This window comes from Chrysoperla carnea, chromosome 4, assembly GCF_905475395.1.
Source record: "Chrysoperla carnea chromosome 4, inChrCarn1.1, whole genome shotgun sequence".
NCBI classification, from domain to species: domain Eukaryota; kingdom Metazoa; phylum Arthropoda; class Insecta; order Neuroptera; family Chrysopidae; genus Chrysoperla; species Chrysoperla carnea.
Genome location: NC_058340.1, coordinates 51,913,457 through 51,937,335, shown reverse-complemented (window position 1 = coordinate 51,937,335; position 23,879 = coordinate 51,913,457). Strand labels below are relative to the sequence as shown.

The 23,879-nt window shown below is 28.6% G+C and overlaps 3 protein-coding genes across 4 annotated transcripts; all 3 read right to left on the bottom strand.

Moving 5' to 3' along the window:
• Positions 1-1,572: 1,572 nt before the first annotated feature.
• On the bottom strand, positions 1,573-6,711 carry LOC123297822 (serine protease snake-like). The gene is made up of 6 exons (XM_044879616.1): positions 6,611-6,711; positions 5,821-6,147; positions 5,221-5,375; positions 4,099-4,205; positions 2,692-3,106; positions 1,573-1,761 (listed from the first exon to the last, which is right to left on the bottom strand). Exons 1-6 carry the CDS (start codon positions 6,696-6,698, stop codon positions 1,594-1,596), a joined length of 1,260 nt encoding a protein of 419 aa, XP_044735551.1. The 5' UTR covers positions 6,699-6,711; the 3' UTR covers positions 1,573-1,593.
• A 2,049-nt stretch (positions 6,712-8,760) lies between these two features.
• Positions 8,761-12,788, bottom strand: LOC123298071 (serine protease snake-like). The gene is made up of 6 exons (XM_044879968.1): positions 12,682-12,788; positions 11,796-11,834; positions 10,881-11,035; positions 9,833-9,933; positions 9,289-9,745; positions 8,761-9,029 (listed from the first exon to the last, which is right to left on the bottom strand). The coding sequence occupies exons 1-6, from the start codon at positions 12,758-12,760 to the stop codon at positions 8,862-8,864; spliced, it is 999 nt and encodes a 332-aa protein (XP_044735903.1). The 5' UTR covers positions 12,761-12,788; the 3' UTR covers positions 8,761-8,861.
• A 2,969-nt stretch (positions 12,789-15,757) lies between these two features.
• LOC123299239 (tropomyosin-1) lies at positions 15,758-23,345 on the bottom strand. Of its 2 annotated transcripts, none has more exons than XM_044881560.1 (5): positions 23,257-23,344; positions 20,001-20,280; positions 19,048-19,181; positions 18,586-18,983; positions 15,758-15,932 (listed from the first exon to the last, which is right to left on the bottom strand). In XM_044881560.1, exons 2-5 carry the CDS (start codon positions 20,238-20,240, stop codon positions 15,850-15,852), a joined length of 855 nt encoding a protein of 284 aa, XP_044737495.1. In that variant the 5' UTR covers positions 20,241-20,280; positions 23,257-23,344; the 3' UTR covers positions 15,758-15,849. The 2 variants fall into 2 exon arrangements, with proteins under 2 accessions (XP_044737495.1, XP_044737496.1); XM_044881561.1 differs by lacking the exon at positions 15,758-15,932 and adding an exon at positions 18,259-18,403 and having other exon boundaries at positions 23,257-23,345.
• Positions 23,346-23,879: the final 534 nt, after the last annotated feature.

The window sequence follows — 23,879 nt, the reverse complement described above, 5'->3', positions numbered from 1 at the left end:
AAAGAGAAGATAATTGTAATATGATTCGAAAAAGTGTATAAACAAATTGATATGTTTGTATCATGAAATACATAGAATTAGGATTTAGTTTATTCTAGATAAATTTTTCGTCTTAATAATTGTGGAAAATAGATAATGATTCAATGCCATTGCCGCAATATCGTCTCACTTTTAATAGTGGGCAAATCGAATTAATATATAAGTAAGAGATTAATTTTTGTTCAAAAATTGCACGTAGGCATTATGTTGGACGTTTAGTAATGCAGGTAGTCTATACAGAGGATATGGTTTGAGAAACAAATAATTAATTTGTATTATTTCAGTCGATACTTTATAAAAATTCAATGCAATAAAAAATAATTTTTCGTAATAATTACTTATTTGCGACAATTGGTTTGAAATCACAATCTCTTATTTATGAGAAAGTTATGAATGATTTATAATTTTGGCGATTTATATAATTTATAATTTTTCCACGAAGAACAGACTGTGATCTCGAATAATAAATAGTATTAATAATTGTCGTAAATAAATAGTGTTTACCAAAAATTTAAAAATTTAATCTTAAAATTTTGTAATAAAATTGATTACCTTCTAATAATTGACATTGAATTGCGGATTTTAGCACACATATTATATATAACAACAGAGCACAAATATTAACAATATTTAATTGTATCATATTTAATGTAATATAATTTATGTTTTTACAACTCGAAAATTGTTTAAAATTCGATAAGTTGTACTTCAAATGCTTAATGCTAGAATAAAAACTATAAACAAAAAAACTAGGTATTTACAATATTACAACATTTAACGCAAAAGTATTTCCCAAACTTTTGTTAGGGTTGCCTGGATAAGTTAAAAAATGTACATCTCTGAAATAACTGTATTATTACAAAAAAATAAAATAAAATCGATGTAAAAGCAACACATTGGGCATTTAGTAATGCGTATGGTTTTATACAGAGGATGTGGTGAGAAAATCTCCTGGAAACAAGAATTTTTTAAATAATTTTGATTACATTCTAAAAAGTGGCAATGACCTGCGGTTTTTTGGTACAAATATGCAAAGTATTATAACTCAAATATTAAAATGAGTTATAATATGAATCATTGTTCATAAGATATTTTATCCTGTTTGCTAATCGGTAATCATTATAGATACAATAAATTTTGTTTCAAATCGTTTTAAAATTTTAGAATTAAAAATATTAAAGAAAACTTGGTGAAACGACCCCAGATATTTCAATTAATGGTATATATTTCAATTCCAGTAAAATATTATTGCGTAAATTGAGGAATAAGGCATTTTCTTTGTCATTAAGCACACGACCCGTTAAAATACTATACTATATTTTATTTAATTTCCAATAATAATTAATGCATCATTCTAATACATATAAACTACATAAGGCTAGTCTGCGCAGTGAAAGGGGAATTTTAGAGGACCAAAAAAAAAACGGAGCCGAATTTCATCAAAATTTTGAGAACAGGATCATTAAAAAAATTAATTTTTAACAAAAGGTCGAGAAATTAAGTTTATATTTAACATAAAATAGTTACACGCAATCGAGCATTAAAATTACAAATTTATTTTATCGATACAATGCTTTCTATCCATGGTATATAGTTCGATACTCTTGTATATACTCCTGTACCACTTAAATCACATACTTTTCCATACGATGTAATTCCAATAATATAATACATACATTTGACGTCTTCGGCATATATTTGTAATGGACCTCCTGAATCAGCCTTAAAAATATACACATTGATATTTTCATATAATCTATTACATAGACATACATATACAGGTATTCTTTTATTAATAGCAGACAATTACACCTGTAAATTAAGCTTATCAAGACAAATGGAAAAGCTCTTTACCAAATTTCGATTTGAAACTTTATTCAGGAGATGTGACTATGGGTAAAGAAGGATTTGTGCATTCACAGACCAATCAAACTCATTAAACAAAGTACGTGTCATTTTAGAATATAGAAGGAATTATCATAAAACAATAATTGATTGTAAATTGATTTAATTGGGTAGGCAATACTAAAAAACCCATTTTGTTATAAATAAAGACAACAAAATATTACATATTTATCAAATTATTTCACCAATACAGAGACTGTATATATTCGCGTGACCGTCGATAGAGCTGACAAAAGGAAAGAAAAATTTCAGAGAAGGAGAAGAAGAAACTAGAAAAGCAAATTATTCTCCTATTCTTCTTTATAAAAAGCCTTGCATGTGAAAACAAGGTATTGCCATACACATAAAACGTCTATGATAATTAGGACAAAATCGAAGCTGGTAAAAAAATTATCATAAATCCTAAATTGCCTGAATTGCTTGAAGAAAATATTATTAATAAGACAAGGTTTTGTGCATTCGGAAAAATGCACGTTGGATTATTTTTAGCGAATTATCGAAGGAAATGGAGTTATTGCTTCTGTACTGATGGTGGAATTTTGGAAAAATTTATACATATCATCATCCATCTACCTTTTTCCCATAAGAACAGTGTTAAATATGCCTACTTTTGATGTACTTTATTTAATTAAATAATCGGACAACCTCCCCCAAAATTTCCAGAATTCATTTAGCCTTTTATCCAAAATTACTCTGTTACTCGTACATCCTTAATGCGAAATTTTTTAGACTGAATAAAGAAATTACCTGACATGTATTTTTAATGCTTTTATCCTTCTTACTTATACCAGCACAAATGCTCTTCTCATAATCTATTTTATTTTTATAATGATTGCATTCTGATTGAGGTATTAAACTTAATGTTACTTTGAGTAAATGTGAACTTTGTGTCATATGAACGTCGCTTGTCTGTCCCCATCCAGTTGCCATAGCTTTGGAGCTTTTAATTTCTCGTTTCGTCCATAAACATGCTGGTCGAACATAAGCAGTAAGTTTTGCTTTTTTGTTAAGTTTGAATAATGCTATGTCATTATAAAAGTTCAATTCTTCTTTGTATTCAGGATGTTGTTCAATTTGAATAATAATAAAATTTTGTGGCTCAGAATCATCATTTTCATTTTGCAAATCTAATTCACCCAATCGAACAAATTTTGCTTCACCCCTTGAAAAAAAATATTGGTGGTAAATTTTATTATAAAAGTCTATTAATTATGTCTAAATATTTTTAACTTCCCGCTAAGAAAATAGGGAAGTTATTGTTTTCACCCCGTTTTGCCAAAATCGAGTTTTCATCAGATCTCGACGTTTTAAGGTGTCAGGAAGTGCTTCCCTGAGTATTTCCATGGCGTAGCTACGCCATGGACTTATCGCCGTTGGCTATAGTATGCCTTATACAGAATGTTCGAATTACATCTAGACATATAAATATCACGAGTATGACTTGTATCGTAGCTTATCTGTTGCAGTTCATCTATACAACTAAGAAACTCCCACTCTCCAAGCGTCTTACAACTATCTCAACGCATATTGATGCTTCAACACATGTATATAATACCTTTCACTTAGATGCATTGCTTAATGCATGTATTCTGTTATACTCGTGATATCTATGCCTAGATGCAAATCGAACATTCTGTTTATGATATTACAGTCATAAAATTTACACAATTATAAGTTCTCTGTTCTGTTATAATGTAATATAATATTCTTCTTTCTATTTTTATAAGTGTACAACTGTATTAACCGGTCAAAACTACTTTCACAATTTCGGCTTTAAACCATTTTCAACAATATGCTTTCGACAATTGTACTTTTGACTGAAATAAGAGTCAAAAGTACTATTTGCCAATGAAGCTGTTCAAAAGCAGTTTTGATTATCTGACATCAAAACTCGGTCATTACATTTCCCGTAAAAACTACTCGACACAAAAACAACCCTTTTAAAAAAAATCCCGGTCAAAAAAATTTCTTAAAGAAGAACAGTGAATCACCGCAGTTTTAACCAAAAAGCAACAAAACCATGAGTAGCAACGTCAGTCATAACCACCAATGTTTTCTTATTACGAATTTTGAAAAATTAAAATGGAGCTACGTGGAAAATGAACGGTACAGTAAAATACACTATGTGTATTTTTAGCCTAATTGTATGCTTACATGGATGGATAAGCACAATGAGCTGCTGTCAAAACCCATTCTTCGGTGATTAATGAACCACCGCAACCCCATTCGATTTCATTTTCTTCACCATAACCAATCAGAGCCTAAACAAAAAATTTATGGTACTTTTTTCATACAAATTGATGGGAAAATTTATTGGGTAAAAAATCTGTAAATAACGTTCAATTTTATTAATAATTAACATTCTATTTCAAGTTTATAGGTATAATCCTAGCAATAACATTAGAAATAATGAAATGACTGAATAAAGTCTAACAGGAATAGTTTTTTAATTCTGAATGTGAAACTTTATGTAGTCATGAGTGTGTCGGCAGTGCATGAACGGTTGCAAATCGTGCAAAAAAATAGTAAGCGAGCCCTACAAGAGTCGCATATAATGTGTCACATAACATGTAACATAAAGTGTTACATATTCAAAAAATATACAACAATCGGGCGGGTGCGCGTTACACATCAAAAACAATAATGAGAGACAACCGATTGGCAGACGGTTTTCGGTAATATCTTATATTCTACAAAGAATTGAATTGATTAAAAAATATACTACACAATAGTCTGGCAATGATTTTTAAGTGGTTAATATAACATAATATGGTTTATATGTATTGTTTTCGGAATTAAATTACAAGCTCCTATTCTTTATTCGAATTCATTTGGAAACATTGCATTTAAGAGCACAAAATCAAGTTATATATTTCAACAAGAAATAGATGCATTTTAAATTTTTCAAACATCTCTCAATAGTTATTACAAAAAATAAGATTATGATGCGTCATTTGACTACATGACGTTCATTTTTTCGGCGATATTGTTCGTTATTCTAATAGAGATAGCGAAATATATGAACACTCATTTTATTAAGTATAGATTTTAACAAACAAGTCATTAGAACAAATCATTATTTAACGTCTTTAACATAATTGTATACTTTCATTAAAAATTAAGGTTTGTAGGAATAAAGAAATGCATTAAATTTATTACGTTTCATGTCGAAATAATTTTGAACGTATTAAAGATTTCTGGGAAGTTCGAAAATAAAATTAAAAAGTCTTATGGAGTATATAAATCTGAAAAATAAAATATATTCCCATTGCTTACCATGTGTGGAAATTCCTTTGGCTTAGCATCAGAGCCTCCGATAATTAAAGGGCGATATTCCACAGCACATTGTGATTCATTTTGTGGTGCAGCTCCAGGAGCATTGAAAACTGGATACTTGAGAGCATAAACTGATTTTGCATAATACAAGCACACTGAAATGTATAAAAAAGTTAACGAATAGGTATAACATCTATATATATATATATAACTTTTAGTTAATTTTTTTTGTTTTGAAAAAAGTGAATTTGAAATGATTAGAATTAAGGATGAACATAATTACCAATCTATTCCTCGAATTTAACTTCAATCAAATTTTTTAACAATAAATTATTATTAATGAAAAAAAGTTTTCCCAACTTTTCTATCAAGTTCCTGCTAAACATAAAAAGCCTGGGATTAAAAAGTTTAATAAATGGTATCAGAAATACTTTCATTCTATGTGAAAGACTCGATAAATATTATACATAAAATAATTAAAAGTAAAGACTTTTAAGTTCTCTATAAATACCATCTAATAATCTGAGATGAATTTTTATTTTTCGAAACAAGTACGATTTTGACGTATCAGTCATTAAAGCGAAATATACCACTACTTACATTTTCTACTAATTCCATTTGTTTTGTCAGTCTCCATTTTTAATTCTTCCTCTAGTTGAGGTTTTTTCTGTTTTGGGATTATTTCTGCATGTTCTATCTTTATTTTTCGTGTTTCTTCTATAGTTTCAAGAATCTCTATTTCTGTTATTTCTTGTGTTTCAATTGGATGTGTATTTCGACAGCAAACTATTGGCGTTTTATTATTCCAATTACATAATTGAGGTGTTAGATGTTTTTCATGATTATTTTCATGATCAGTCTCTTCACAATTGTCTAATGGCTTACAAGTGCCTAGAGACATACTTCGTTTGTGCAAACAATATTGCCCTAGAAAAATGTTAGTTTAAGAAATCACGTAATTGAGGTGTAAGATGTTTTTCATGATTTTTTTCTTGAACAGCCTCTTCACAATTATCTAATGGTTTACAACTACGTAGGGACATACTTCGTTTGTGCAAACAATGATGCTCTAGAAAAATTTTATAAATATCCACGAACTCAGAAAGCTACATTATTTATTTATAAGGTGATATACGGAGTATATAGACTATAAGGTCTCATTTAGCTTGAGATGTAATTCGTAAGTTCGAAAAATAATTACAAAATGATAAAAAATATTTTATTATTGGTGTATGAGTAGAAGTTTTTTTTTATTTTAGCTCAAAATTTTTCGAACTGGTGTCATACACCAATAAGTAACTTATTTTGTATTATTTTTTAATTATTATTTTGTATTATAGTATGTACTACCAAAAACCTAATATAAATTCAATTAATTATATTTGATTACCTTCTAATAGATGACATTGTATTACGGAAATAAATACAAATATGTATAATAGCAGAACACAAATATTAAATTTTTTTAACTTTATCATTACGAATTGAATCAAGAAATACAACTATTAAAATTGAATGTATTAGTAGGAGTTCTATACTAGTCGAAGCGTAGTATACTAAATCTTTAGTCACATTTTTCCTGAAAATATAGACTTATGAACTGTATCGAGTGACTCCCCAGAACGCAATTTATACATTTTTGGAGATGTCTGACATACAGACTTTATCAAACGGTAGATAATGATAATTTCTCAATACATTTATAGCCGAGAAATCTCCCTTTTGTGGATATTTATAGAGTGTTGAAATTTTGGAATTTGAATCTTAATTGCTTTAGAAATTGTTAAATTAGAAAATAGATATTAGTTTAGAAAATAGATAATAGTATCGCATCACACCGTTTTGATAAAAAATTCTCTAACGTCACTGAGTTTATTTTAAATAAAATAACGTTATAAAATGCTCCATGAAGCATTGTGTGCCGAAATTCCAATTTTTCTAAGCACCCCTTTTGGCAATATTCTCAATAATATCCTAAGTATTGAGAAACTATCATTATTTTAACGTTAGCTACCATTTGTGAAGTCCTGCTGTTATAACTTGGATCACTCTATATAATTTTTTTCCCTCGATTACTTCTGGACATCCACAGCGACCACCCTTTGTTCAAATGAGCTAAACCGTTAAAAGAGTTGTTTACAAAGCGGGTCAATGTTATAAAAGGGGGCTTATTTCATCAATTTGACGGTATTCCATTTAAACTTCAGTACAGCTGTCTAATATAAAGTTAGAGAGTTGAAAATCGGTACTGTTGGGTTAGTGTTATGGATGTTCCTTTTGAACGTGTCAGCTTTCCAACTCTTCTTATCGTTATTTTATGTAAATATTGTATATTTTAAAAAAATTTGGAAATCCCATTTCAATAATGATCATCTTTAAATATCATCTAGATCATCTTGAAAGAAAATATATAATGAGGAAGAAATATGACTTCATTGATGAAGCTTTGCTGCTCTCAATTTTTTTATATATGAGGTTAAGCAAAAATACATTTTTTATGTCATTTCCGGGGTAAGGTAGATTTTGTCATCAATTTCTGTGGTTTGTATATGTTAAGCAATGTTAAAGCGGCTGTCTAACTTCTATTTTTTAGTAATATTTTTTTATATTTAATAATAATGAAATCTACCATATATTTTCATCGCAGAGATGTCTTTCATCGCAGAGGCATTTTTAATTGTAAAAAAAAAAATGTGGTACATGATTTTCGGTAAAATTTATGCGGATACCGGAAGCGCAGGTCATTCATATAAGTACTTTCTTTTTTTTTAAGTAAATGGCTATACCAGATTATATTAATTTAATAGTTTTTCAACTTCTGGTTTCGGACCCGATAGCTGATAATGACCCGAACTTTTCGAGTTATTTGGAGATTCAGTCGACCTCATATTTGATAGTACAAATAAAGGCTAATAACACGAATTTTGTGGCTATAACACGGCTTTAAAAATTTTCTTATTGTCGAATTTAATTTAGAAATTATTTAATACTTACCTACAAATAACCGGAATTGGTTGTGGCAGATTTTTACAGCCAAATATTTTGACTGTAAAAAATCTTTAACATTTGGAGTTTTTTCACAGTCAAAACATATTTCTAATTAACCCACCCTCGTGCAAAACAATTTAAAAGGTTAATTTTACGATTTAATTATTTTACTATTATTACTTTTATTGTTACTATTGAGAGTCACTGAATAAATTATCGCTAAATTAATGTTATCTCGGTCTAGGATAATGATACGCGTTTATTTTCGCATGCGTTATAACTAACCAATAGTAAACAAAACTAAAAAGACAGTTAAAATCGCAATATAAATTACTGGACTTGTTACTTTCTTTTCAGATTTTATTTAACAGTCGGGTTTTTAATTTTTTGTAGATAAATTTGTATCATTTCACTTTCAGAATAGTGCATTAGAGATCTTATCATGACGATTGGGGTAGGTTTAATATACAAAATAAGCGACACTTCATTGACATATAAATTTATTGTATTTTATAAAAAAAATAACATAAATAATTTCTTTACTCTAACAGATATTTAAAATAAACATTATTTTTCCATACACTATTTTCTACCTATGGGATGTACCTTTCGATACTCTTGTATAAACTTTTGGAACACGGGATCGTATTAAATTATTGCCATACAATACTTTCTATCCATGGAATATAACTTGAAACTCTTGTATACACTCCTGGAACTCGACTCTTTCCACAAGGTTTCCCAAACGATGTAATACCAATTATATCATACATACAATTGACGGTCTCAGAAATTATTTGTAGAGGACCTCCTGAATCACCCTTAAAAAAAACAATAATTATAATTTTATACATGCGAAAAACGAAATAGCTTATAACTTTTGAAATTTTTGTATGTGCTGAAAAACACTTCTGGCACATTTTTCTAGACATCATTCAGAATCCAACGAGCTATCACACGTATTTTTACGGCAATTATTTTTCTATATTTTACCAATTTGAACTTGTTGACTAGACTAATCATTAGAAGAAGAGCAATACTGCTTTTATAAAGAGTTAATAATAAATAGAAATTAATTACCGTGCATGTATCCTTCAGGTCCACGTCATTTTTACCAGCACCAGCACAAATGTGTATTTCGTCAATAATTCCTTTATATAAACGTCTCGCTGTATACCCTGTAAGTCTACCTAGATCACATTCTGAATGAGGTATTAAACTTAATGTTGCTTGTTGCAAGCGTGTTGTTGATCTACTTGGGTATTCGCTTGTGTGACCCCATCCCGTTGCTATAGCTTTGGACTTATAAATATCATATTTCGTCCATAAACATGCTGGACGTACATAAGCAGTAAATGTAGCTTTTTTATTAAGTTTGAATAACGCTATGTCGTTATAAACCGGAACGGGAGAACTTGAAATTTCGTATTCAGGATGTATTTCAATTTGAATAATGTGGAAATCTTGAGGATCAGCATCATCGTTATCAATTGCATAATCTAATTCACCCAGTCGAACATATTTGGCTTTTTTACCACTTAAAATTAAGAGAAAATTGGTAGTCAAAACAAAAATTGGTCGTTCTATTTGTTGTATTAAGAGACATGAGTAATATTATACGAACTTGAGCGAATAAGCACAATGAGCTGCAGACAAAACCCATGCGTCGGAGATTAATGAACCACCACAACCCCACTTATCTTCTTCATCATAACCAATCAAAGCCTAAAAAATGCAATTAAACATTTTGGTATTTTTTTAACAAAATTTAATAAGAAATGCTTATTACCCGACTGTCAAGGAGTGGTTATGTTTCTCACGCGTACCTTCTATGTATGTACATTTGCTTGTGCATTTCTTTATTACCTCATATCTTCTAAATGGCTCAATAGATCTCAAGGTATCAATATATTTGTCTCAAATACCCAAGTGTTTTAAGATAGATGTTTGACAAAAAAAAAATATGCGGATTTTTGGAGTGAAATAGTAAAATGTTGAACGGTAAAATGCTCAAGAATTTATTGACCTATGTTGCTCATTTACAAAATCACTTTTAACGTTCTGATTATGCTATACAAATGTTAGCTCGATAACTTTTTTCGTTTTTGAGCTATCATGATAACAGACAGACTGACATACAGATGAACAGACGAAAATGGACTAATTAGGTGGTTTAAAACATCTATACCAAAACTTTATTTGTGGATCAATATTTCTATGCTTTATAAACTTGGGGCTTAACTTAATAAACTCTGATATATTTCATTTATAGGGAACAAAAATGCTGTTTTGCTTTTATTTCAAATTAACTAAAATTTTGTAAATTCTTTTAAAAAAGATTTATTATTATTGCAAATATAAAAGAGCTAAATGAGAAATCCTAGTAAAATTTCTTTAATCTTTTCTTATAATTAGTATTGAACTATACTTAAAACTCAAGTACCTCCGTCTAATTCCGGAATAATAAATTTGCTACATATTTATTTATGATAAATCTCTCTTCAGTTTTGGTAATCCAAGCGTACAAAAAACACAAACTTCGTTTTTTTATTATGTTTGTATGTTTCCGTAAATATTCTCATCTACTAAGTAAAGATATAATATAATTCGATTTTTGAAATGAAAACAGTTACTTTCTATAAGTTAAAATAGGATATGTTCGTATTGCTTACCATATGGGGGAATTCCCTTCCGTGAGCGTCCATACCCCCGTAAACTAAGGGACGATTCTTCACTCCACACTGTGAAATCTTTTGTGGTACAGCTCCGAGAATATTAAAGACAGGCTTGGTTAGAACATACACCGATTCTCCGTAAATTGAGCACACTGTAAAATAAAATAGAATATTGTATCTAAATAAGTTCATATGTCATCATAAGATAGTTCTTTTTGTGAAAATGTAAACCAACCAGCAACATTTATATTTAAAAAAGGGGGCAAAAAAACACCCTAATCGTGCTAGCTCAACCAGACCAACGTACCCAACGGAATGGTTTGGTTTTATTAATAGACGTTGAATACCCACAGATTGAAGAGGTTTTTGGCAGCCCACATATAATCTAACGGAAAGAACAACATTATATGATTACATATTCTTATCAAAATTAGCCCTTCTATTAACAGCCTAGCCTTTTTACTAAACTGCGTCGTTCAACTAGCTGCCTGGTGTATGGGTTTCAGCCTGGTGCTGAAACCCATACACTGTTAATATGGCGTCGAAATTTCAGCTCAGATACAAACTGTGGCGATGATTTAATTTCTATCTATTTTGTACACAAAAAGCGGTTGTCTTAGCCACGATAATGGTTGATAATTGTGACATTTTGGCGCTGGAATCGTAATTGAAAACCTAATAGAGTGGCTATAGATAATCCATACACTAGTTCCATATTATGTCATAACCTATAGCTAGCTATCATGTCTATTTTTCTAGAGTAATCCATCATATCAAAACTGTATTGCTCATGGGAGATGCGGTGCTCAATTGTTCTAATTTTCTCTTTCTAATTTTGACAATAAAGTTTTCTATATTTCTATTATATACACATCATAAAATAAGCTTCGTTACCCAGATATACCTACTTACTTTTGGCACTTATTCCATTTGTGTGAGAACCTGGTCGACCTAGAAATAACCAATTTTAATTAATATTTTTTACTAATATTTATGATTAAATCATTCTATGTTCTTAATATTGAATTACTTATAATGTAATCGAATTGAAAAATGAGTTTACTTATACATTGTATAGGTTTATAGGTCAAGCATATTTATTCAAAAATAAAATTCGTAGAAAAGAATACATTTATCTAACTTAAACAAACCCGATTATATAAAGGTAACTTACAAATCTTACAAATCTGGAAGCACCTGTTTTTACCCCGTGGGATAGTTATTCTAATGGGTCCGTTATTGCAAATTAAAAATTTAGACTTATCTCCATGTTTCAAGGCTTTTAGAGTCGAATAGTATGGTTTTTAAAAGGATGTTCGTGTGTGCACATGTATGAATGTATGTATGTATGTATGTATGTATGTTCGGATTCAATTTTCGTCTCGCATATCTCGAGAACAAATGATGATATTGACATGGGACCAGTTTCATTTAACGTATAATTATGTAACTTAGACCTGATAAGGTTCTGAGCAAAATCGGTCAAGCTGTTTTTTTTACCGAATGGAAAATTGTATAATTGTCACTATTATCACTTATCATTTATATAGTTTTAACGTCATGGGGGGCAGGGGGAAAACCGTGGACCCCGCTGGGGGATCCACGGAAAAATGAAAAAAAAAATTTTACAAAAAAAATTATTAAAATAAAAAAATTAAAATAATTTAATACAATATTTTTAAGTTTAAAAATAAAATTTCATTATCCGATTGTTTCAATAAGTGTAAAATATTATATTTCTTAATGAATGTTGAAAATTTTAATACCTTTATTTAAAATATAAAATATGTTTTATTACCTCCAAAATGCTGTTGACATTGGAATACAAGTAGGTAAAATAGCAGAACACAGAGATTAACATTATTGAATTTTATCATTGTTATGAATGAAACAAGAAATAAAACTAAAATATTTTATTTGGCTACTTAAATCTTTATACTAAATTTTAAACTTTTGCCAACCAAAACTGCACTGGTATAAATAGACGGTGCACCGGACCATCCATTAAGGACATCTCAGGTTTTCACACATCCACTTTCCGCAAACAAGGTCAACTTTTGAGAGGTACCTAGCTACACAGTTTGATGATTAGAGTCCAAAAAAAATTAACATCTCTGATGTGAGCCCAACATAAATATTTTGAGATTTTCCTCCCTAAAAACTACTTGAAAAAAAGTTGTTATCGATTTAAAGAACGTAAAATTCTTAATGAAACAGTTATTTATTTAAATTTCACAAGACTCGAAGAAAATAAAGTAATCTAATTTTACAAAAAATTTAAAGAACTGCATCTCTGCGAAAAGTTATCGAATTTGGAGCCGAAATAGCTCGTTATTAAAAAAAATTTACTTACTCTCGTTTTGGAATATTATTCAAAAATTTTTATCACTCCTAGTCGCTTTGCACGGAGGGTCGAAATGATGAAAAATGTTATTCCTATATTTTAAATAAAGTTTAGAATCGTACCAAAACCTTAAAACTTATTTTGCAACAAATTTGTATTCGTTGTATTCTTTTCATATTTTTATAAAAATATTTCACAATTTCTGTCGAGTATGTCTCACCTCCACAAACTTTAATGAATATATTCGACTTTTCAAAAAAATTTTGATATAAAAGTTTTATATTTTTTGTATTCCAATTAAAAGAAAATGCACTGTCGGTCTGAAATTCCTATTTTTTTTTTCAATAGAGCAAAAAGTTTCAAATTCTGCAAAATGTACTTTTTTGAACAATTGTTTCTCCAGTTTTACAGTGGGGGGCACGGGTGGATTGGGACACTCTGATTATAATACAAAAGCAGAGGTAATTTATAGATAAAAAATTTAAGCAAAAAACTTTTTGTTATACAACTAGTAATTTTAGAACATTCTGCTTTTATCCAGTTCTTACTTTCTGCTTAGTATAAAAAATTCATTAGCACAATTAATTTAATTAACCAGTTCTCAGGGATGTTATAATGATAAAACAAACAGATGTTATTTGTTTTCTCTCAAATATCAGAAATCCTGTGTTTGTTCCAATTCGTGAATTAATAATAAAGTAAATTAAACCATAATGGATGACGGCTTATTCCTTTCGGAAAAATGTATAGAAATCGTGGATAAAAAGAAATTCTTAAGAAAGATAGATTCTTAATTGATTGAAATAGAAATTCAAAAAAGTAGTCATAACAAGTAGCTGATTTAATTGTTTAAATACCCTGAATTTGCTTGAGTATCAATATTCAAATTTCAAATCGTGTCCACCTATGTTCTGAATTAAATAGGTAGGTCGTTAAAAATAGAATAAAAGCTTATAATATATAATACATAAGATGCAAAGAGGTATCTGTTGGTTTGATAATTGCTGAGAATTTTGCTTACGCTCATTGTTCTAAAATACAAAATTAAAAAATTTTCGTCAGAAAAAATAAATAAATGTACTTTCATTTCCCATAGATTTTTAATCTGTAAGCTTTGACCAATTAAAAGACAGCAAATTACTTTCAGGGGTATTGAATTTATTTATTAAATAAATAAAATATTAGATTTGGGGAGTTACAAACAAACAAACACATGGATCAAAAATTACTTTTAAAATTAAGAATCTCTTATGTACTAATTGTTCACATAATCAAGTTAAAAACAAAAGAGTATCATATGTCAAAATACACTATATCCCTTAGAGGCAATGCATAAAAATGATACATTTGATTATTTGGATGAAAGTGTACTTAAATAAAAGGTTGATATATTCTATAAAGATTATTATCTTATTTTTCAAGTAAAATCAAAAGCTTGTGCGGTGATAAGTGCAAAAACTTATTATTTTAATGCACCTGCAGCTAATGGGAGGAAAAAATTATAGTATCAGTATCCTACACGGGGTAACATCAGATGGCATGGCATTATATATAATTTTTACGTACAATTTTTAACCGGTGTAACTTCCTTTCAAACAATAGTTTAGACCTTTAGTTTGAAAATGAGATGCCGTAGAGTTTCCTTTTTTCATTAGAACCTGAAAATGTCTAAAAAAGTGCTCTTTTCCCGGTTTTCTCCCGAAATTTTTGAATAACTTTTATTCTAATTAATATTTTTGAAAAATTCTTTCAATGGTTCAATTTTAGTATCCGTTTTTACAGTTAAAAAAAAGCCATTGTCTAGCATGATTGGTAGCGTTAAAAATAATTAAGTTGCTTATTAAAGTTACTGTTACGCCGAAAAGCATAGGTAGGCCACGAAATCCGGGCTAGTGGCCGGAGTATGATTTCTATCGCGACATCTGTATTTGACGGTAATCAAAGTCGTCACCAGCCAATGTGTCCGGGAGAAGGGGCTATAAAAGTTTAGAGTTATTTACGCGAAAGATCGATTTAAGAGTTATTTACGCGAAAGATCGAACAATCCCGCACAATAAATGATTTGTATGAATTTTTTCGAGTTTTTCGGGAGGAAGATAGCGGTACCTACCTATCAATCTCTCCTTTCTTGGCAACCTCATGTTTGGTAATGTTATCTAAGAAGCCATGAATAAAAATCTTTTAATTTCTAAATAAATAACTTTATTGTGTATTTCAGTTGTTTTTTTAACTGCAAACAAAAAATATGATTTTCAATTTTACAATTAATTGATTAATATTAGTAAAACACTATTTTTGTGCAGCTTACAAAATAAATTTTATAAAAGAAACAGAAGAAAACAATATCAATTTTAATTAAATTAATTATTATTATTATTACATTAAATATAATTTATTTGTAAATAAAATATATATGCAAAGTATATTTGTATATGCATTGTTGTTTAAAATAGTGTAGATAGTTTTGATAGTAAAAGTAGGTAGTTGTTTGATTTATTTTTAGGATAAAAAGATGGTAAAATCCCTAAAATATATTATGTAGTGCATAATGATTGCTTGCTGAGGTTATCCCAATATAATTCTTCTCCCTCAAACCATAAAAGACAAAGATTTAAAAAGAATTTAATAACCAGCCAATTCAGCGAATGTGGAATCCATTTCATCGGCAAGACTCTTGTATCTGTCTTTGTTAAGACCCAATTCATCTGTGAAAATTGAAATAGTGATTATTATTGAAAACTGAATGTTAACATTTACATATTTCTAATTTGTTTACACCAATTCAACATTCAATTAAAACTAAATTTGCAATCTCTAAATGTTTATCATTCGCGTTGGTAAATACCAACGTGTTGAGGTCATACCTCACTCTAAAGTGTTCTATGTAAAAGTATTTGTTGATTGAAGACATGAGTTGATGAAAGCATTAAGATTCACTGGATAATTCCATATCTTAAATGAAAAACATTATTCCTCTTTATAGGCCTATGATTAAATTTGATAGATATATTTTAAAATTATCATCATCGAACTTTTGGAAATAATTCAAATAAATCCAAATATTGATTAACACAAAGAGTGTAAATAAATGCATTAAAAGGTTGAATCTTCGATTTTATTTATATGGAGATTTAACTGTTGAGCCTTTAACGTGGAACTTTTATGGTAATAACATAATACTGTCATTCACTCATGTTTTCAAATGTTGCATATCATTAAATATCATTTGTGTCTTGTAATAATTTTTGGTGTTTTCTAAACACTTGGCAAATAGTGTAAAAACTATTTAAAATTGATAAATTAGTTAAAAAATCTATTTAGAAAATTGTAAAATAAAAAGTAAAAAAATGGCAGTAACATAGCGATTTTTTCTTCAAATGGATAGTTGCAGAAGAAAACCAATTTTTTAATAAAAATAAAAAGTTGTACATGAATTTTAATCATGTGTTAATTAATTAAACAATTCATTCTGGCAAAAAAATCGCTTAATGTCATTGGCCTAAAAATTTGCACACATCACTAATTTTCTTGGCTTTTTTCTTTTTGTAATGTTGATTGCCAGATGCGTGCATTTATGTTGAATTTACTTGTAACAAATAGTCGACAACTGTACAAGTATATTAAGGACGTGCGCTGTTTGGGCGTGTGCAAGATATATTTAGGTGGCTGAGGTGCGTAGGAGTACAATCTAAATTGAAACTACTAGACTGGTATATTTATCAAAACTATAATATGAAAATAATTTTTCTTTGGAAAGAACAGTAGTTTTTCCATTTCAATTTTGTTACTAGCAATTCATGTATAAAGAATCACGAAAAGAAAGTGAAAAAGATAAAAGACTAAATCAAAAGCCATTTTCAAATAAAAAATGTAGAGATTATAATTTTCTACAAAGACTTTAGTTGCTGTGGCTCATATTCGGGCTACCCAATTCAGATATGAAAGAATTAATAAAATATTTTAACCATGAGACGTTAAATTATACCCACAGAATATGTTTGCAAATAATTCGATTCTTTATACCTGTTGATCGAAAATTTACTTTCTATTTATCATTGCTTTCAATTTCGACTTCCATCTCACGAAAATAAAGTTTCTTTTTGCAATGTACTTAAATAAGATTAAGATAATTATAAAAAATCTTTTCATTTTGTGGCTGAAACGCATCCAGTTTGATTGAAAGTTTTTAACGAGACTCAACTTCATTATTTATTACTTAAACCGACTTCTTTCAATAAGATCTCTCAACACGATGTTGAAAGATCTGGGGTCTCAATATTTAAAAAAATTAGTTAGAAATTACTACTGTCATGCACCTTTTAAATTATAGTTTCAATTTAAATTTTTTCATTTGTACATTATAAAATAAATTTTAGTTAGGTGTATTCTCAAAACTTTAGTAAATAAAAACGCCATTCATATAATCCTGCAAAATTTGTTATTAGATTATACTTACGAATAATAATAGCTAATTTGAGCTGAATCAACAATTTGCTGAGGTTATTAAGAAGGCGCAGAAGTTGAAAGTAGTACTTGATAGCAAGAAGCGATGTTTGGATTGTTAATTTTTCTTTTTTTTTTATATACAAGTGCATTATTTTTGTTAGTAAAATAGAGAGCATTAGTAAAGCTTTCATGCTTTGGATATTTATATAGGTTTATTAACAATGTTTATACAAAATACAAATTGATCAGTAATCTTTGGATACTTCGTAGCATAAAGTACTTTCAGCACTATATTAATTAGAGTAAATTGAAGTGCGATAATCAAGGTTGGTTAAAAAAGTGACTGGATATTTTGTATAAAGCTTAAAGTACTTTTGTATCCAAGTTAAACTTGTATTCGAAGATATATTAGCCTAGTACGTATTAATATTTACAAGTGAGTGATTGGAAAAAAATCGTGAATTTTTGTGCCTAAATACAGAGGGGTGGGGGTGGTGAAGGAATCGTATTTATGTATTTTATTACATTTTGTTTTTCGAGAAATATGGGTATTTGTTGAAGTAATATTAAGATTAATAATTAAAATCATATTAAATTTTCTGGGGGAATAGACAGAGAGATAAAAAATATTTAGTAGAATATTTTGGTTAGTAGCCAGTAAGTTCGGCAAATGTTGAATCCAAATCATCACAAATAGCCTTATATTTTTCTTTCTCGTGGAATAGTTCGTCTGAAAATTATTATTAGTGTTCGGTTAGTTGCTGCTGACTTAACTTTAAAAGCAATAATTAGCTTTAAATATATATAATAAATTTAAGTTGGATAATTTAATTTGAATTAATCTACTTAAAAATAATTGGAAATTTTTTAATTTAGAAATTATAAAAATTGAATTTTGAATCAAAATTATACCTTCAAGTCTGTCAACTTCATTTTGTAATTTCTTGACAGTCTTTTCTGCGAATTCAGCGCGAGCTTCAGCTTCCTTTAGTTTAACAGTGATTGTTTTTAATTGTCTCTTGAATTCTTCTACTCGTTGGTTGGCTTTTTCTTCAGAAACTTCCAATGATTTCAATGAGTTTCCGACTACTTTCAATTCTTCTTCCAACTCCATGATCTTGGCATCACCACCCTTTACACGATCTTCAGCTACTTCAAGTTCATCTTCAACGAAGGCCAACTTACGTGAAACTTCATCAGATTTTCCGTCAGCATCTTCAGCCAAGAGACGGGCTTCTTTTAATTGGTTGGTTAATTGGTCCATACGTTCTTCATCTTGTTGGGAACGATTTTCCAATACTTTGCACATACTGCACAGTAAATATAGAATTTTAGTTCTGATTTTTTTGACTCGAAAAGTAAACTTATACGAACCGTGTGCTTTCATCAGCGGCTTGGGAAGCTTCTGTAAGTTTGGTGGTTGCGGTTCCTAAACGTTCTTCTGAGCGTTCAAGATCTTCTTCAATAAGTTGGACTTTACGGTTAAGTGAAGCTACTTCAGATTCGGCCTAGAATAATTAAGAAATTTAATTATAATCAGAAAACAGATTATTTTTATAACATTAAATTCACACCTTTAGTGTTTCATACGTGTCAAAATCGATTATAAGTACAAGACATTAATTAATGTCATAATTTTAAATGGGATTTAAAATTAATTCTGGAATTTTACGGTGACATATACTTAATCGTTTGTGATTATAACTACGTATAAGCAAATTAGCTTACATTTATAAATATTAGCTTTCATTCAGCTGAAAACTTTTTAGAAAACTTTTTATCAATTATAAACCAATATTTTTTTAAAAATATGAAATCAATCGCAGTTTACAAGAAGCAAATGTTATTCTCTCTGGTAAGCTTTGCCTTACAGTATAACGTCTTGTTTTTCTTGTGAAATTTACAACTAATTTTTATGATTTGTGTTTTTAATTTTTGTGTGTCCATCGATAGAGCTTGAATCATAAGAGGGCGAAAGAAAACTTTTTTGGAGAATTATAAATTTAAACAATCTCTGCTTTGCCAGAAAAAACTTCACAAACAAATCGTTTTACAGACGACAAAATGTTCAGAAACTTGTAATGGAGAAATTGAATAAACTGTTTTAAAGACAATTGTCTTTTAGTCAACTCCTATGGATATAGACACACTGAACATTTTATAAAACTTATCAAAGTAAGCAAACATCCCAATTTATTATTGTCATGATTTTATCCGCTTGATTTTTGATAAACTTTCATATCTAAATACCATTTACATATACTTTATTCCATTTTTTGATTTCTGGTATGAAACACTAAAAATAATTACTAACACATTAACATTACATTAGTGAGAGCTTTGTCTTTGTCTTCGAGTTCCTTGTTGGCCTTTTCTAAGTTGTTTTTGGTGGTGGTAAGGTCAACTTCAATTTGAATTAACTTCTTTTGCAAATCACGGACTTCTTCATTAATTTTGTCGGCACGGAGGTTGGCGTCCTTTGCCTGTCCTTCACAGGTATCAGCTTTATCTGCTGCATTATCCTTCTCCAACTTCATCGCCTGCATTTTCTTTTTAATGGCATCCATGATTGCGGCTTTTGGTGAACGGGCTCAGGAAGAAAAACGACTGTAACAGTAAAAACAACAAGTTAATAACAAGTCTTTAATACATTTCAGAGATATTTTATGGGTTAATTAAATAAAGCTTATAAATCTGAGAAGAAGTTGGTGCAAGGTTGTAGTTAATAAATTAATATTGAAATTTGTTTTTTTTTGTTTTAATTTATAAAGAGTTAAAAATGTAGATAATACATAAATATTTGAGATTCATTGTCGTTTAGGGAGGAATACAAAAAGCTTGGAAAATTACTAACCGCCTACAAGATGAAAAATTCCATATATTTTGATGGTCTTTTAATTTTTAAAAGGCACTAAAAATTGGCAAAGGTCAGAGATCTGGGCTTTTACTCATGATATTCTTTCATCTCACTGCGAGATTTGAGTGGAAAATTATATTTAAAGAGATCCTTAACTCTTACCTAGGTATATTGGTATTTAACACGATTATTTAGTTAGTTAGTGTCTCAATAAATAAGTAAAAACATTTCGGGAATCCCCATGATGCAAACGCGTGATTTCAAGTATTATCACAAATTATCTACAAATTAAATGTGAAGGTCTTATTTTGTTCCCGGCGGCACTTCAGAAACTTCTAGTCAAGGTCGTAGAAATACTATCTAAAGTTGAAATAAAAGACTAAAAGTAATTCTAGTATTTTCTTGCACTCATCTTTTTAAAGAATTAAAAACTTATAAAATTCCTCTTTGTTGAGTGGTTGACAGGAAAAGGTTTAATAATGATTTAATTTTATGCGTACATGATTTAAAAAATGAAGTATTTACAATTGTCGAGTATTTACAATTTTTAATAAGGTACTTATATCAGTCGAGAATTAGCAAAGTCTATTTTTAGTATACAAATATATCAGATTCTGTCAGATCGTAAAATGTCCATTTTACAGTGTTTAAAATTAGTAATTATAGATTTTGTTGGGTTGCAAAATTAGTAATGTAATATATATGCTAAATTTACAAAATTTAAAACCCCCCGAAAAAATTTTGGGATACGGAACTCTAAACTCGCACTTGAAACGTATCTAAGAACACTATCCATTAAATTATCTTTTTCTTTAGAGCCTTCTCCAAACTGAACCGATTTTGAATATCATCACATATTTTTTATGTGATGATATTTTTTATTAAATTACCTATCAAACGAAACAAACAAAATCCAAATCGGTTCATCTGTTTAGGCGCTACGATGCCACCGACAGCCAGATACACATAGCGGTCAAACTTATCACACCCCTTTTTTTGCTTTAGGGGTTAAAAAGATACCAGGAAACTTTTTCAATACTTATGAGTTATTTGGATATACACACACCATTTAAAGATAAGAGAATCTCGTGTAATTTTCTAATTCTTACAAATTTAAATTTTTTACTTAGGGATATTTAAACAATAAAATTAAACTGCATTGAATTAAGAAGTAATTAAAATCAATTAATATTTGTATCATATTCGAAATTCTTCCAAAGAGATAATATTTAAATAATATAAAAATAATTAAATTCAAATATTGGTAAATTAACTTTGGAAAAATCTCATTTGTAAGATGAAAAGTAAAAATATTGGATATAAAAAAAAAAAAAAAAAATTTTAAATTTACAAAATCCATGAGGATATCATTTTTTTCTCTTCCATGTAACGTTTTTTAGAATAAGAATTACAAAATAAAATTGAAAGAGGTGGACATAAAAGACCTAATATTATCAACACCAATATTGTTTTCATTGCAAAAATCATAAATAAAATCGATCGAATTACTTGTATACCACAAAAATAATTTTAAATTAAAATCGAAAATGTAAGGTCTATATGAAATAAACAGATAATTCTATAAATAAATAAACACGTCACACTAAAAGAAGTAAAAAGAAAACATCGTTCAAAATTTCCAGAACACAAAATTTTTCATGGAATTTATTTTTAAACAATCCTCAAATATAATATTACGTAATACGAAATTTATTTTTATTGTAATTTTACAATGAAAATGACCTTTTAATCGATGCTAAAAAAAGGACACCAGTTTTTACAATTTACTTTTTTTAAATTATGAATATTTTAAAATCAATGATTTAAAAAAAAAAATAATAATAATATTTTTGATTTAAGTATAAAATTAAAACTTGAAATCAGTAATAATTTTATAAAAATAATTTATAAGTATCATATTACAAATTGATGCCACAATTATGCGAATAATAATAATTAGTGAATTTATCCAAAATAAATTATTGAGGGGTCAAAATGATCATACATTTATGATATTTTTATAAAGATATTTTTTTTTAGTTTTAATTCTTATTTTTGATGTCTGAATTAAATAAAAAAAGAATCATTAATATATAAATATAATATTGTTTTATGTATATGCATACGTGTATGTATGTAGTATATACAAAATTGTATTAAATACGTCATAGTATGAGCCAAATGTGAAGACAAAAATAACTCGCTCCTAGTTTAGTCCGATTCCTCTACAACCGTTGTATAATATGATCGTTTTTAAATAAACAATGTAACCACGCAATGTGCAAAGAATCTCAAAATAAGTTTGTTACTATTTTTAATAACAAAACTCAAGTTTCATTTCAGAAAATTTTGGCACAATAATAAATAAATCGCTCATTAATTATGCTTACACATCTAGAAAATTATATTAAAGCAAATAAAAACAAATTGTTAGTATTTTAAAAAGTATGATCATGTATTTCTTTTAATATTAATTTTTTGATAATTAATTTAAAAAAATTTTGAAATAAGACTAATTTTTTAAATGTTATAAAATAAAAACGCACAAAAGCATTAATTTAAAATGATCTGAATTTATATCATAAAGCCACAAACGAGAAAGGAAATTTAATTATTACAAACGACAATAATTGAATTTTCCAAATAATTGATTTTCTTCACAAAGTTAGTACATAAAATAACAACAAAGTAACAAAAAAAACACGCATTCGATTTTTGGGACATACCTGGGACTTTGTGGTGCTTCAACAGTCCTCACAGCAATGCGACCTACATGCTGTGATGTTCAAACATCATCCCGTATCCATCTCTCTTTCACACTTCCCCTACATATTCCCAAATATTCGCAGTGTAATAGTTTCTCCTACTTTCTTCACACACTATGTTAAGTCAACTTAAAAGTATAAATGCGCACAATACAGGGGGAATTTTAAAATTGTGTGATATATTTGAAATCCTTACTCCCACTTTATTATTAATAAGTTTATATTTCATAAAAATAAAATTAGCATAACACAAACTATTCAAATCGAAACTTTTCGAATCAGGTTGCATACATTTCTTTAGTATTCCGTGTCAAAATTGGAAAATTCAACGAATTTTTTTATTCCCTTATCTACTTTTATTGTTTTATTTGTACTATTGTTTCATTAAACCGCCGTCTGCAAACTTTCTGAAACCTTCATATTCTAAAATTTCTTGATGAGTAGACCAAAATCAAGGATACAAAAGCTCCTAAAAATTCGAATGCTAGAGATATGAGGAATCAAATTTCAAACAAATAGTCAACAATAAACGACTTCAGGAATGTAAATCTATTCGGTAATTTTTGCCAGAACTTAAGCGGATA

Bases quoted from the DNA above. Each gene is read 5' to 3' on its own strand.
- LOC123297822 (XM_044879616.1), bottom strand. From the start codon at position 6,698: ATGATAAAGTTAAAAAAATTTAATATTTGTGTTCTGCTATTATACATA. The intron at 5,376-5,820 runs GTAAGTAGTGGT...TATACATTTCAG, and splicing joins AAATGGAATTAGTAGAAAAT to TGTGCTTGTATTATGCAAAA. The intron at 4,206-5,220 runs GTAAGCAATGGG...TTTTTTGTTTAG, and splicing joins CAAAGGAATTTCCACACATG to GCTCTGATTGGTTATGGTGA.
- LOC123298071 (XM_044879968.1), bottom strand. From the start codon at position 12,760: ATGATAAAATTCAATAATGTTAATCTCTGTGTTCTGCTATTTTACCTA. The intron at 11,036-11,795 runs GTAAGTAGGTAT...TTTATTTTACAG, and splicing joins AAATGGAATAAGTGCCAAAA to TGTGCTCAATTTACGGAGAA. The intron at 9,934-10,880 runs GTAAGCAATACG...TGCATTTTTTAG, and splicing joins GAAGGGAATTCCCCCATATG to GCTTTGATTGGTTATGATGA.
- LOC123299239 (XM_044881561.1), bottom strand. From the start codon at position 20,240: ATGGATGCCATTAAAAAGAAAATGCAGGCGATGAAGTTGGAGAAGGAT. The intron at 19,182-20,000 runs GTAATGTTAATG...TAATTATTCTAG, and splicing joins AAGACAAAGCTCTCACTAAT to GCCGAATCTGAAGTAGCTTC. The intron at 18,404-18,585 runs GTATAATTTTGA...AATAATTTTCAG, and splicing joins TGAAGTTGACAGACTTGAAG to ACGAACTATTCCACGAGAAA.